Source organism: Homalodisca vitripennis, chromosome 2, assembly GCF_021130785.1.
Source record: "Homalodisca vitripennis isolate AUS2020 chromosome 2, UT_GWSS_2.1, whole genome shotgun sequence".
Taxonomy (NCBI): Eukaryota; Metazoa; Arthropoda; class Insecta; order Hemiptera; family Cicadellidae; genus Homalodisca; species Homalodisca vitripennis.
Genome location: NC_060208.1, coordinates 175,255,982 through 175,272,999, shown reverse-complemented (window position 1 = coordinate 175,272,999; position 17,018 = coordinate 175,255,982). Strand labels below are relative to the sequence as shown.

The 17,018-nt window shown below is 31.1% G+C and overlaps 1 protein-coding gene across 6 annotated transcripts in view; it reads right to left on the bottom strand.

Moving 5' to 3' along the window:
• Window positions 1-17,018, bottom strand: part of LOC124355064 (optineurin) — a 91,645-nt gene that overhangs the window by 64,686 nt on the left and 9,941 nt on the right. For all 6 annotated transcript variants that reach the window (XR_006921736.1, XM_046805979.1, XM_046805981.1 and 3 more), the window contains exons 4-5: window positions 4,546-4,676; window positions 4,293-4,355 (exon numbers count right to left, since the gene is read on the bottom strand). Coding sequence is in view for 5 of the 6 variants with exons in the window: in XM_046805979.1 (XP_046661935.1) it covers window positions 4,293-4,355; window positions 4,546-4,676 (194 nt within the window). In the remaining variant the exon portion in view is untranslated. The remainder of the gene's footprint in view (window positions 1-4,292; window positions 4,356-4,545; window positions 4,677-17,018) is intronic.

Sequence of the window (17,018 nt, the reverse complement as noted above, 5' to 3'; positions counted from 1 at the left end):
GTCATGCAACTTTAAATTTCAAAAAATAACAAAAATGTTTAATTACTTGGTATTTGGATTTATGTAATAATTACGATTTCTGGCAATTATTTTACCTTGTTGGTAAACATATTCCATATGTTGAGATCCAGATGCAGCTGTTTAGAATATTTACTTCTTTGGTGACAGTCCAAAAGGTTAAACAGATTTTGATGAAGTTGGTGACTTGTTACTTTCATAAAGATGGATTAAAGAATTTCCATTTCATTTCATTAGAAAAATTGAACAAAATGTAGCACAGCATTTAAAATAATGTGAGGTTTTTTGAAGATTTACTAAGAGTACGACAGCATTTTACAAGTGGTAGAGATGTTTCGAAGAGGGATGTGAAACATTGAAGATGATGTGAAGGTGATGACCTTAAAATTCTAGCAAATAGATAATTTATGAAAATGTTAAACAAATGAAGAAAATATTTTGAAAAACTACCAATGAAATGTTTTCTGCCTCACAAGTGATGGGCTTCACCAATACTCAGCCAATAACATAGCTATATTGGAATGTTGGGAAGAGTTGATTCAATGTGAATGTTGAGTTTAGTGTCATTTAAATCTTCCGCTTATACTGCTCTAAGTGGACTAAACTCTTCCACCGTGCTATTAATGGCTGAGCGTTAGCAAAGCCCATCAGAAGCTTGATTTCTACTATGGCACATATCACTGCATGGGATTTGGATGAGCATCAGTGAATACTTTTGCATTGGTTTTATGGGTAACCATGATGGCAAGAAGAAAATATCAGAATAAATAAGTTTATAAATGAACTCAGTACACTCATAACAGATTTCAACATGTGACATTACTACAGTTTACTTGTAATATGGTTGTTTGTGTATTATTAAATTAAAACTTGGTTTGTGTGTCATAGCTGATTATAACAAAGGATAATGTATTTATTAGTTTAGAAGGTACAACTTCAAGATGGCCACTCAAAACCTACTTTGAAATTCCTAGCAAATTTCACCGGTACAAGACCACAATTTTGTCAGTACACAGGGTTGGTCCACTATAACTCAAAAATAAACCAACAACTTTTTGGAAAAAAAACAAGCCCTTAGGTTTGTATTCATGTATTATATTGAATTGTGCAGAGGATCACGGATACAGATGTCTTTAAAGCTACAATCATATCTACCTTGGCTTATATATTTGTATTAATTATAATATAATATCAACATTTGAAAAATTAAACATCTTTATTTGCAATTGGAAAAATGTGAGATAATATTTATATACGTGTGTGTAATAAATGTATAATACATTTCTTATGTATAATATATATATAGTGTGTGTGTATATAAAGAATTTATTTATGTACAACCACACCACATAAAGTAAAGATAAAATAAAAATTAGCGATAGTCTATATACTGCTGAGTGGCTGATGTCTGTGTATAGAACCCGCAGAAACGCTGGTATTGACAAATATAGACATAGAAAATATGCATTTTTAAGTCAAATATTACTTATAAATCACACGAGTTCATTTATATGCCACTGCCAGCCAATATATATATATATATATATATATATATATATATATATATGAAGAATGCATCAGAAAGTTACCTGCTACGCGGAAGTTTCCAAAGTGCAGTTAATTTGTAATCTGTGGAATAAGTAGACAACAACACAAAAAAGTACCTTCCATAGTTGCCCCTAAAATACGAGCATAATTAACGTAACCAAATACTGGTTCTTAAATATTTTGGGTTTGCTCTGAGATAAATAATACAAGAATAGAATCACCCCATTACATCAACACAACTACAAAGTTTATAAACACATGAGACTGTGGTTCAATCACAACATGATCGCTAGATTGTAGTTATTATCTACGTAACAACATGACGTAAGGATCCTCATATACATTGGACTATTCAGTTTATAAACACATGAGACTGTGGTTCAAATCACAACATGATCGCTAGATTGTAGTTATTGTCTACGTAACAACATGACGTAATGATTCTCATATACATTGGACTATTCAGTTTATAAACACATGAGACTGTGGTTCAAATCACAACATGATCACTAGATTGTAGTTATTGTGTACGTAACAACATGACGTAAGGATCCTCATACACATTGGACTATTCAGTTTGAATAGTTCGAATTGTCCAACCAATCGCCACGTATGCGGGGAAGTCATTCAGATGAATAGTTGATCAGAGAACTGATGACATTTAAATCAGCCGTCGTCCAGTCAATGCAGTTCTGACGAAAACTGATGTGCAAGGGACATTCAGTCAGCCGGCCATCTGCAGACTGGCGACAATATTAAGCTTCGTTTAAACTAGCAAGTAAAGTTGCGAGACAATGTGAAGTCTGTTTACAAATGGCAGTGATGTTTTGGCAATTTTCATAATTTAAATTTCAATGTCTGACATTGCTCTCCAGCTCTTTTAAACAACTGTCCGACAATTTTTACTACAGAACTCGTGAGAGCTCTTAGAACCGTTTAGACTAGGGATTTTTACTGTCGGAAACAAAACTTGTGCAACTTTCTACCAGTGTAAATGCAGCTAATTCAGTTGAAGTTTAGATGTGACCATGGTATCAAAACATAACATTTATTTTAACCTATGTCATGTGACAACCGACCAGAACGTATGTGTGCAGAGCAATTGCTGATGGACCAAACCAAGATTACCATCAGCCGACTTTAATTGTCCAATAGATTATTACATGTATGGTGGGTTAAACGTGACACATGTATAGAGCCAAGATAACCTCGACTACAAACGTGAAGGCAACCTTCAATTAACATCAGGTGGGCCTCGCAAACGTATGTCATTTCTCATTCACAGTTTCACGGAACATGTCTCGAATAATACAATGTTTCAAGATTATTCAAGAATCTGTCAAATTATTTCTTCATTTTATAAATTCTTAAGACTGAAAATTGTTTTAGAAATTTTTATAGTGTGTTAAATTTCCAGCTTAGTCCCGGTTTCCCCGTTTGGGTGGCCACCCTTAACTCTTATCTCATAAACAAGTACACTTTTCATAGGAAGTAGATAGTCTTTTTGGCACGGAAAATCTAAAAATCTGTCATCCTACCTCATGTTGGATGTGTAGTTTAAACGTATCAAAGTATTTATGAACCAAACAATAATTAAATATAGATCATTGTCAGATAAAAATAATAATAAGTTATTATTTCTCCACCCTAGATCTCCACTAAGTAAACACTCATCATTACTTAAACATCTTGAACAAGACAACAAATGATGAATCCCGTTCATCAACCCGTGCATGGTGTATTAATACTTGATAATAAGTAGTGAATCATAATGCACTAATGTGTTTATTTATCATAGTATATGAAGAGTCTAAATAGATAAATATACAAAGGGTCAACACACTAAATTTCAAAAATACCTCATCAATTGCCTAGATTAAAACAGTATCAAAATAGAGGAATGTTATGATTTGATAAATGATTATACATTTAACTACAAATAAGGTTATAACAGCAAGATGTATAATTAACTGACATTCATGTTTATATAATATTACTATTCCCCATACACAAACAATTTAAATATTTCTTTGTTACAATCATTTACTAAATATTTACATGTGTTATTTAGTTATTTGCAGTGTCAAATTAGAATATAATGTTTTTATAGGTAATGTTAAAACATTTCTGGTCCATGGCATTTTGAATACATCCTAATCTAAATAAAGTAGCTTAAGAATGAAGCACACAAAAATGGAGTTGTGTAATCAATACTCTTTTTCCCAATGTTTTGTTCAACTACAATCACACTGGTTATTAAATAACTCCATCATTGTATTTAGGTAAGGGTTGAAACTTGGTAAAACCTTTACAATTTAGTTATTGTTTGTTGCAACAAAATAAATTGAGTATCACAATGTTCATCTAAATCAAACGGTAAATTTTGATATTTATGGATATGAAATTAAGTTTTAGGCATATCATGTCATATATTAAATTAAATCTACTCTCTTATATAGATAGTATAAAGGGTATCATGCTTATATGAACCTGAAATTTGTTTGATAGGCTCAATCTGCTTAGCAGGTAAAATATACAGTATATCTTCTGCTATGTGTTTTAACTTTCATTCCAACTAAAAATGTCCTAAACAAATGTTTTATTCTAATCTTTTGATCCAGAACTATCCACTTTGAAATGTTATATTTTGTTATTACATTTATTTGACTTTATTCTGATAATAAAAAAACAGTAACCAATGACTTATGTTATACATGTTTACTCACTTTTTCTAACTGAGACACAATCAAACTGTTAGTTTCTTGCAGAATATTTTTCTCCGATCCCAGCTGAAAATAAATCGATACAAATAACTATTACTGACATTATTTAATCCAACTCCAATTTTCTTAAAGAATAACATTCATCAATAACCACTCATTTTAATGTGAGTTCTATATTTAAATACATATAATTTAACTGTAGAAGTGGTACATAAATGTAATATATTATTAATAATACTAAGTTTTACTTGCTTACCTTCAGTATTAACGATTTAGTTTCTTCAAACTTTTCCTGGTGGTTCCTCTGAGTTTCCAATGCCCTATCCTGTACCAGACTCACAGTCTTCAGCTGTTGTTTCATTACCATGTTGGTCTGGTACACAATTTCTGAAAAATACAGATGTCATGTTAATTTACATCCTCACACAATCCAATAATTATATTTTAAAGTAAAAATACTACGAACCATCGAACCACTGTTATTCTACTATGGCCCTAATCAAATGGTAAAAATAGTGTAAAATACGTTTGATAAAGCTAATTTTAATTCTGATTTTTGTAAAGACTAAAGTGATGGTCCTCAACTAACTCAGATATAACTACATATCTCTGTGAATAACTGTATTGAAAGGTTCCTGTATATGGAATCCTACGCAATATAGGGGGTTGTAAACAGGGAAGTATTTCCAAGATCTGACCACCAGCAAATGTCAATTTACTTTCCTTCATCACTCAGATAAATCTATCCCATTGAGCACAAACTGCATTCAAATTTCAAGAGATGAATGAAGTTAATTCTAACTCTACATAAAAAAATTAATTAAAAAAATAATATTTTACAATATGTACTGTATTTTAATATTAACATAACTGATTTACTACTTCTACATTACTTAGATCTAATATTACTATTCATAAAATATAACCAACAGAGTTTAAAGTTATTGTCAAACAAATTAAATTTTCAATGGTCAATCCAAATACTAATTTATTTAGATTATGGTGTAGCTCATTAACTCATGATTGAGGCAATATGATGCAATTAACAATAAAATAATTTTTACTGTTTTAAAATTACTTGTACTGTATGTAATTTAATAATTATTGTATTATTTTCCCTACTCTGTTTACGGTGTTTCAGTTTTCCAGTTACAAGTAAATATAACAGGAATGATTTTTCTGTTGGAGAAACAGTGTGGACCTCAAGTTCAACACTTCACTGTTGAAATCACATTTCCTCTCCATTCACAAACCGACTGCCTTTCTATCTTTCAGCTGAGGTGTGGCCTTCATTTGTGTCAAACTGTTTATCAACGGCCCATTGAAAAGATGCTTAGTATTTTTAAGCCATTCACTTACTAATTGTTTAGTACCCCGGAAAATCAATACACATTTTTATCTATTTTTGGTGTGTATAGACAAGTCAACTGATAAATCATTGCTTTTTTCAAATTTGGTAAAAGCATTCTTCATTAGCTTATTTAACATTGTCAATGTAGTTCAATAGTGTAATTATTAACAAATTTGAGTCAACATCTAATGCACAAATTTATCTGCAATTGCATCACAATTATACCAGTCTGGCCTAGGTCGGGAGCTGACCATTCCTCTTCTGATTCATAATGATCAAGGTTTTCAAGCTGTTCATGAATTACATGATCAATTTCTCTTGTGATTCATCAGTCTTGATACAGAATTCTTCATAAAAATAATTGAAATAGTTCATGAAACGAACTATTTCAATGTCGTGTAACCAATCACCAGCGATGTTTACTGACAAAGTATGGCGCTGACATGTATTATATGGAGTAAAACATTTATTTGTTGTTTATGTCAGAATTGCCAACTAACAAAATGAAAATATAGTTCTACAAAAATTACAAACCATAACAATGAAACACTGTATGATTTTTGCTGCTATATTTTAAGTTTCGAGTGAACTAGCAGGAGGGGGTAGGTTGAGTGAGCAGGGAAGTGTTCCATCAAATTATGGCAGGGCTTGTGTCAAGACCCACGGAGAAGCTCTGTTAAAAAGTAAATGAATAGATTAAAGAGCAAAGGATTAATGTTATATTTTTAGCGAATCTTGTTAATTAGCCACAGAGGTTTATAGAAATGTAAAACTATTTATATGTGTCCCGCATTGTTTGAAATTGTTGCCAGATGGATGAGGAAATTTTAGTGGTGTCACCTTTGATCACTCTTCCAGATGATATTAAATGTATTGAGAACCGTGCTCGCTTCGAGGTGGGGGTTAGGGGCTTGCTGCTGGAGGGCCTATGGTGGTGCTTGTGATCAACCGGTGTGATAGGGTAATTAAATGTGTCGTTGCAACTCATTCTGTATTTTGGATTCTTCTTGTACCTATTACAATATATATGTATGTATATATACACATTTTTTTCTTTTATATTAAAAATGTTCTTAGTCATTTTAATAAACAGATTTTTACATTAAGCTCATTTAATTATAAGAGTTAATAATTTACCTGTAATAACTATTGTAAATTTACTTTATATGATATTAAGTTGAGTGGTAGAGAAAACTTGATAGCCTTAACTCCAACTCTTTAATGAAGGCATTTTTAATTTCCCATTTAATAAATTTTCTTGTATAATACATACAAATAGGATTTCTAATCAAACAAAATTTACCTGTTCACTTATAATTATATGTACAATTTTAACTCCTTAGAATTGAACAATATACTTATAGACCATAATAATTATTGTTGTATATTGAATTTAGGGGTAAGTATACTATTTAAAGAAAGAAGCAATGTTCATCTACACAACTGTATAAACCATAGTAGTTAGAATCATGACTGTCACATGTTATATGAGATAGCTGTATTAGTCATTGCTGTTATCAGCAAATAACCTCAAGCTATGATTCACTTTGTTTAGAGTACTATCCTATAAAGTATTCATGTTTCTGATTTCTCATAGACAGAGCATTTAGTCAGCTTTTAGTTAATTCATGTTCGATTTTTTAATTAGCAAAGCAAAACAATTACATTTTATTAGAGAAAGGACACTTATTCACAGTTGAAGTTTAATATTAAATATCTATATCAATTTAGGCAAAGCAAATTTATATTGAAAATCAAAAGAAATGATTTTATTATTGGGTTGAGGGAAACAATACTTACATTGGGAAATAATGTACCTTTGGAAGAAATGTACAATACTAGAACTAATGGAACCCGAGTAACCAAATTTCCAAATAAAATGTAAGACAAAATTCGTTTTTATTTTTCACTTAGATAAACAAATAACAATCAACTACATGATAAAAATAGCATAAAAACTCAAGATATCTCCTATTTAGTACCACTGATCTTATCTACAACCACATCCTGTGAGTCGTCTAGTTTCAAAATCAAATAAATTTTTAACAAACAAAAACACGACATGAAATTCATTATTTTTGTTGTAGCACAAACATATGTTTTCTCTACAAGCCGTTCATATATGATAGAGACAGGATTAGGCTGTTTAAATGATGTGTGTGTAACACTGTTAAAAATTTTTTACATTTAAATCTATCTGGTTTTGCAACAAAGCTCTACGATCTTTCTGGTTTAGTGACAAAGCCTAGTTATCTATTGCTGTTTTCATAAAAGTCAAAGAATCTCATTTTCTAATTTGTTATGATTATTTTATATGTATAAAAAGAAGTGTTCTGCAAAAATGTGGTTTTGTATGTGTTAGACAAAATAGTACTAGTAATAAGCTAGTTATATTTTGCTAGGAACTAAACACTAATAACTTGAAAACCATATTTACCAAGTAAATTATAGTATTTACTTTAATAGGAATTCAAACAAATTATTACATTGATTCAAGTCATTTGTACTTACAATAGGTTACACCATATAAGTTTAAAAAATCAAAACAACATATTATTTGGAGTGTGATAAGAGTCCTATCTTTCAATGTGAGTTAGCCCATTATATCTCTTGCAATAATAAATATAGGATCTTGGGTTTTTTGTTTTAAAATATATATTCTTGAGTGCATTTTGAATTGGTAACTTTTAAAGACTAACTCGGGAGAGAATTGTAATTGTGTATGAATTTTTTAAAGATATGTTTTGGCATTCAGAGTTCAACCAGATGGAAATAGGACCCTTGTTATTTCAGCTCCACTAAATTTATTTATTTAGGTGGGTTCAAAGTGATTTTAAAAATAATTGTTTAAAGATTTTAATTTTATATAGGTTGTTAAGTGATACAGACGAATGGTAGTAAGTTTAACACTACATTTATTATAAGTGGGACATTTTTCAAAACATTTTAGTAACTTTTTTTGGATATGGTGTCATTAAATTATACCGAGATAACAAAGGTCTACCCAATCAGAGACAGTTTGGAGAGTGAATGACTTATCTCTGACAACCTCATTTACCTTCAAATACAATAAACTATGATTGTCTAGTTTTACTGAATTGCTCATTAGGTTAAGTAAAAGGGAAAAAGACTAATCGAACAATTTAGTATCTGAAGCTAAGGATTCTAAGTGCAAAACCACAAATCTTTATATTTTTTGTCTAACAAAGTAATTATTATCTTTCCTCACTTAAAATATTATGTTTTTCTATACTCTATTTTTAATATTTTCCAAATTTTACTATTTATTTCATTATCTTATAATAGTGGAAATCTTAAGAAAATCTGCTAAAAGCTAAACCATTTATAAAATATTTTGGTCAGTGTCTTTAATGGTATCACTTGCATTGTACATATATGAATTTCTCCCAATTTAAAATTAATGCAGATTCACACACATTATACATACACTATATACATGTCAACCCGGTCTGAAGATTCAGCTTGATCGCTGAAGGTTATGCACAGCTTAGAATTATACACTAAGACAAACATAAACTAAATCATCGTCAAACAAATCATCGTTGACACCATATTTTCCGTCACTGCAACTTTCTAATAACAATCTGTCAAATTATGAAGAACACAGATTATCACCCATTGTAAACAACAAATGCGACTGACTGCCATTTATGACAAACAAAATTGACATACCCTGTGTCGTTTGTCTGCAAGGTGTTAATAGACTATAGCCACTTCTAGAGTTAAAACATAATTTTCTTGAGTACAGTACTGATTCTCAGTAAATTAGAAAAATATTATTATTGTCAAAGCTATCCAGATCAAAATGTTCCAGAATTAATAATTCCATCACTGAATTATACAATGACTTGAAATAATGAAGATAGTAGTTAATACTGCAGTCAACATTAATTATTAAACATATCAACATATCAATATATATATAATTATTTACATATCAATAAATATTTGTACGATTAAAAAAATTATCATTATGTCAAATCATGTGTTGTTTTGTGTAAATATAATACAACAAAAAAATTAAGTCTTTAAGCGAACAACAAAAACGTATGGATAAAAATATAAAATACAGCTGAATGCAAGTAATTGAAAGCAGAGCTATAACACATTCTATCTAATCTTTTAGCTTTCCTCCACTTCACTCCATGAAAGTTGAGATTAGATAAAGCACTAAAATTATTTTCCCACTTTGAGCCCCGCAATAGTGAATCGAAAAACAAAGACGATTGTAGTTAAACAACCTTGAATTTTATACAATAATAAAAATGCTAAACTTCAAACGCTTTTAAGCCCTATTTTTGATCTTAAAAAATTGGGAAATGTCTCATTTATAAGATATGATTAATATGTATCCAAATGATTTTTACATTCTCATATATATATATATATATATATATATATATATATATATATATATATATTATATATATATATAATGTATGTATGTATATTTTTTTAATATTTAAGGAAGAAATAAAATAAATTGATACATTTTTTTCAATAACCTATAAAAATATAAAAGAAAAAAAAGCATACGGATCTGTATAAATCATATCTTTAAAATGAAATACCATCCATAATTCTATGACTAAATTTTCAAGATTCAAGATTCAAGATCTTTATTGGTCTTTAAACACATTCAATAGTGCAATAGACTTCGTCAAGTTACTAAAATATTCTAAACTAAAACACTAAACTAAAACTAAAACAAACTACTCAGATACTATCTACTCAATCCAGCCTACCAGCAAATATATAGATCTATATAATTAATAACAACACTAACCAAACAACCAACAGATCTATATAAATTAACAATAATAAATAACTATTAACATGTTTAACATGGATAAAATTTTAAAACTCAACAATATTAAAACTAAATAAATAATAAATTACTGAATAAATAAATACATTGAGAGACAAAATTTAAAAAAATTATTGTTGTAGTATCACAATTTAAGAATTCATCAATACAATAAAATATATTAAATTTTAACCAGCACTTCAAAACTGTTTTAAATTTGACTAAAGATACAGATCTAGCATCTAATGGTAACTTATTGAACAATTTAATTTTCATAAAAAGATGACTGCATTTTGTTTTGGTTAATTTAACTGGTAAGAGTTGTAACAAATGTTTTGTTCTAGTAGGATAATCATGAATATCCTGTCTAGTTGTAAATGTTTCAAGTTGTTCCTTTACACTTATAAGGCAGTAGAATATATACATATTAGGAATAGTCATTACTTTTAATTCCTTAAAAATTGGAACACAAGTCTCTCTTTTTGAAACATTTTTCATAACATGTAATGCATTTTTTTGCCATTTAAAAGTAAGGTTATAAAAATGTTTCAAGTTTACCATTGTTCTTATGAAATGAAAATGGCCACCAGCAAAGCCTGCTCTTTGTGTGCTTTGTGGTAACACCTGATCACAATATACTGTAACTGTAGCTGTAACTGACTTGATCACTGCTACCAACAACTTTTAGCTTATCATAGTACAGACTAGAAATTTTCAGTTGTTCCATGGCCCTGTTAATGATTAGCAACAATATTGATCTTGGTGTTGTAAAGACAAATTCAAGTAGAAAGAGAATGTAAAGCAAGGTTAGTCTGAACTTCCTACAGATGAGCAACAATTAAGTATTTGACTGAGCATTAGCAAAGCCTATCACTCAAAGGGATGGTAAAATTTCATAACTCCCTGCCAGCACAATATCTCGGGAATAAACTGACCTATAGACTTTGTTTTACATGAACATCATTTCTTAATAAGTAACGTCAAGTTTGATGATGATGCACGTCACTCCATGCGATTTGGCATAGTGTAAATGAACATAATTAGTCTTTATGAGTAACCACGATGGCAACGAAAAAATTACAGAATAAATATATTTGTAAACAAAATAAGTATAAATTTAATGAGTTTCCAGAATTTCTCGAAATTATTGAATAACATCTCAAAGAAGACCAAACATTAAATGAAAGGATTAAGGTTCCTGTCCCAGTAATTATGGAACTGTTAGAGCTATGGACTCAATGCAATTATTTAGAGCTAGAGGGTTAAATTGAGGGCCAAGATGAGGGAATGCCAATGGGTTCTCCACTGTCTCCTATTTTCACCAATATACTTATGGAGGAATTTGAGCAAAAAGCCTTGGCTTTAACTTCCACCAAACCGAAGATTTGGTGGAAGTATGTGGATGATACCTTTGTCGTTTTTCCTCAGGGATACTCTATATTAAATGTGTTTTTGAATCACATTAATAGTATTTTTCTCCTTCCATCTGCCTCACAATGGAAATGGAAGTCCAAAACAAGCTTCCTTTTTTGATAAGTATGTATTAAGAGATATGGATGTCCTTAAGAGCATGGTTTTTTCGACAGAAAACACACAGGAAAATATTTAAACTATCAATCAATTAAACCATAAAAAATCTGTCAATGAAGCAGTGGCCTACTCGTTATTTAATAAAGCAAAGATCTTATACTTAGATAAAGATGTCTTAAAAGAGGAATTTAAGAAAGTTGAATTGGATCTTATACACAATGGATACCATCAATCAGTAACAACAAAGTGCAAATTAACCAAACGAATCATTCCTAAATAAGTAAATCAGAATAGAGATAAATGTGCCGGGATTATTGGAGAAAACTAGAAGAATAGGTAGAAAGTTAAACATTAGATCTACATTTTAAACACACATTACTTATAAGCAAACTCTTGTAAAAACAAAAAGAAATGGTACGCAGGAATAGGAAATACATACTCAAGACAAAAATACCATTAAAAGTAAAGATAAAATAATACAAAGAAAACACGAAATAACAGAAAAGTAAAAGTTGGTCCAGAGACCATTGTATGAATTGGAAGAAAGTCAACATAATACAAAAAACCTCATTAAACATTTCTTAAAAAAGAAATTAATTGAGGCTTTGTACATTAAATTTGGCAGACCAACCAATTGGTAAAACATCAGTAAAAAGTAGGCCACTTTAGTTGACAATTCCGAAAAATGAACTAACAAGGAAACTTAAAGTATCAATCAGATTGAGGATTTGTAATAAACACAACAATTTGTGGAGTCACAGTATGGTTTTAAAAAGTTCATCTAGAATAAACCAATCAACCAAACAAAGGCCCACTCCCATTTTCTCCTTTTTGCCATTATCTTGTTTCTGCCGTGACAATCACTATTTACTATTGGCCTCTGATCAGTTCTATGTGGTTGGTTGGTGAGTGCAGAATTATTGTGACCTGTATTCTTTGGTTCAGTTTGAATAATTAGTGTTTTGTTTTTATTAAGTGCATGTTTTAGAGTTAGTGTGCATGGACTTGGGACACAACATTCCAATCCTTCCATCCTTCCATTGCCAAAAAACAACTTCAAAAAAAGGAGAACTAAAAACAATCATCATATGACATTGTAACATGTGACATAGCAACACATGCAGCCAAACTATAAACTTGACATTTTGCATCCAACCTCAGTAAAGCCTGTTGGTGTGTGTACTCTTTACCTTGTAAAATATATAAATAAGGTACAAAAGTAACGATTTTTACTTTTACAGCTGACAAGTGCTATCAATATTCAACTATTTAGTAGTGTATCCATCGTCCATTAGAGGAGTAATTATGTATAATGCATCCTCTACTACATTAGTTCTAAGAAAGTTTATGAGTCAAGATTTTGGATTTTGAGAAAAACTTTTTGGAATTTTTTTCCGAGAAATACATATTTTCTACTTATATAAAAAATTTAAAAAGTTTGTTAGACATAAAACATTTCTGAACTGTGTTCTGGACGCAGCGTCTTAATATAAAAGGCACCAAAAAGATTTGTATATGTATTATCCCCTGCGCAGTTTCTATAGTAGTTCCACCATCATAATTCATTCATTTTTCAATTATAATGATTCATTAAGACTTTAAAAACCCAACAGATAACTGTTACTGTGCACTCAATACAAAATAAATGATTCCTCTCAGAAACTCATTAATCTGATATACAACCGACATTGTTGACCCCATTATTATGCACTGACAACAATCCTCAATCATAGCTAATGATAAAACTCTACATTCCTGAGAAAAAAGTATAACAAATCAGAATATTTATTGCCATACTGATATTTTAGTCATAATCAAATTCCTAAACACTTTGATAAATAAGATGCTATGAGTATGGCTTTTCTTCTTTAAGGACAAAAAAAGGTTCAGTACATTCTCCACATATAGTATATTATTGAGCACTTGTTGCTTTTACAGTTTATTAAATTTTACTTTGTGGTCTACAGTTCATAAACCCTTATTGAATATCATTAATTCTTTTAGTGTATTTTACTTAAATTCCAGATTTCATAATCAGGTTTCCTTTAAACAAAGGTAGCAATCATTTTTAACCTCTTCACGGTTTTTGATGTAATGTTAAATTCATAGCAATTAAGTAAAAGTGTGCTACTGACGTAATGTTACGCATTGTTATATTGTTCCTGTTTTGTTCTATTGTTTGCCATAATATTGAGAAGAAGCATTTCTACGACAACCGTGTGTAGCACAAGTTCTGGTATTTCATACTTCCTAAGCCTTCTGTCATGAGTGTTTGCACCTTAGTGAGTTCACTGTAGTTGCACAGTGCAGACAGCACTGCAAGTTGTTGTTGCATGTCACCAGTACTGGAGTATTTTATGGTTTATTTCTAGTTTATATTGTACCATGGAAATATCCAACGCACAAATAAGACGGTTGGCTTCGATTGCGTGATGACACAGGCAAGGATAGTAAAAAAAGGGGACAAAATATAAAAAAGGACAAAAATTTGAAAAGCCACTAAAAGTGACTCATTTTGCATAAAACATTATATATCTAAACTCTACAAACCCATTTCTGAAACCACCAAGAAAAATTCAGCAAAACAAATTTTAGGTAGAAAAGAATTAGTTAAGGGTTAAGTATTAGGTATGTATAAACAGGTTGCAGTAATTAATGGCAACTCATTTCCAACATTAAGGACGAGGCTTTTTGAAACCAAAGGTATCTAATTTGCATCATCAGGTGGCTCCACAAATAAAATGATATAATTGTGGAGTCACCTGGTAATGAAACCTTTAGTTTTGAAAGGCCAAGACCTAAAAATAAATATTATAATAACTATGACTAGTTAAAGATTCTCCACATTTTTAAAAAAAGGTAAAAACAAGTTTATTCACAGTTTAAACTGTAGCGGCCCAGGTTGTATAATAAGGGTAGTACATTCTGTGTGAATACCGTTTGTACTAATGTGTCAATATGGCTACTCTGGGCTGTTACGAGTACTTAGAGCCTAATTTATGGTTTCCATAAATATACTTTCAACAACTATAATTCTTTCTGTCACAGAATCGACAAGGTATGTTTTTATGTGAGTACCATTTTGAAATTCCGTCACTGCAGTGCTGCGGTCATTGTTCCACGCTGGTGTGTAAGACCAATGCAAAAATATTCACTAACGCCCAGCCAAATCCCATTGAGTCACATGCACCATCATCAAATTCAATGTTCCTCATAATTAAGCTTCATGCACAATTTTAAGACTATAGGTCAGTTAATTTTCGAGATATCATGCGAACGGACATACAGACAGATGGGAATGAAATTTTTCAAGCCCCACCAGTGGTAGGCTTTGCTGACGCTCATCCAATTAAAACCTTTATTTTGATTGAAGTTATTTCGAAAATGTTATTATAATTATAATAATACATCTATTATTTTAACAAAGCTCAGGCCAAAAATAATTATTTTTGTAACTAATAATTGTATAATTGTAACAATATTGTGTTATGTTTAGCTTGAAATTAATTGTAACACAGTATTAATGCACATACATATATATATTGACTATTTTAACACAGCTCAGGTCAAAAACAATTATACAAATACAATCCTAATAATGCTGTATTGGTATTGTAAATTTGAAAGATCCTAAGAGGATGGATGTATTTTTGGACTTTACCAAAATACAAATGCTGAATCAGTTGAGATGAAAATGTTTTATGAATCTAGATCAAGAAATTGAATGTTAATAAAATGAAAACATAAAAAATAAACAAAAAAGAAGCAAAAGCTAATTAAATTTAAATTACAATTTCATTGCTTCTTCTTCACAAAATGTTCAAACAAAGTTTCTATATTTTACTATAATACGAGGGTCGTCCAGAAAGTAAAGAACGATTGTGCATCACGGGCGGCGCAGTTCCCCCACCACCGCGGTAGATAGCTTGTTCGTTAGCCACACCTTCTGCCTCAGTGTGAGCTGAGTAGCGGTACCGTGAGGTCACGTTTGCGTCTCCTGTGAAAGTTTAAAATGGCGGCGTTAATTGAAAATCCCGCCAAGTGTGAACTGCGTAGTGTGATACGGTTTCTGAATGCACAGAATGTTCGACCTATTGAAATTTATAGGCAAATTAAGGCAGTTTACAGTGACAAAGCTCCAGTCAATGGAATGGCATCACTCGAATTCACCAACAAAAAACAGGAAAGAAAAACCAAATTTGAACACCAGGAAATTGATGGCAACAGTTTTTTGGGACTGAAAAGGCCTAATCCATGTGGAGTTCATGCCGAGAGGCGAAACAATCAACTCAAGAGGCCTACATCGAAACCTTGCATCGGCTTCGCCGCGCTATTCAGAACAAACGACGCGGAATGCTGTCGTCGAAAGTGGTGCTGATCCACGACAATGCTCGGCCTCATTGCAGTGCACGAACCAAAGCAGAACTCAATTCTTTCAAATGGCAAATCTTCGGACACCCTCCGTATAGTCCAGATCTGGCTCCGAGTGACTATCACTTGTTTCCAAAGTTGAAAGTGTTTTTAGGCGGAAAAAACTTTTTGGGTGACGAAGACCTCAAAGAAGGAGTAAAAACGTGGCTTCATTCCTTGGCGGCAGAACAGTATAACGTCGGTATAGAAAAACTGGTGCCACGCTACAACAAGTGCCTTGACAGTTCCGGTGATTTTGTAGAAAAATAGAGTAAGTTTATAAGTATTTATAAATAAATTTTCATGCTCTTATCTTTTGTTTTTATTGACTTATAACAAAACGTTCTTTACTTTCTGGACGACCCTCGTAGTTAAAGGAAACATCATAACAACAAAATATGTAAAATAATAACTAAAATTGATCCGTAACTAGAACAAAACTGCCAGGTGTCAGGCAGTGTTGTAAACTAACTAAGAAGAAAAAAAGGGAGAATTCTCTAACAGGACCAATATTTTTGGATTGTCATTGATTTTACACCTCTCTTCATCTATCGCCCTCACATCATGCTGGCTTGCCAAAACTCCAGAAATGTTGTGTGGTTTAACCAGT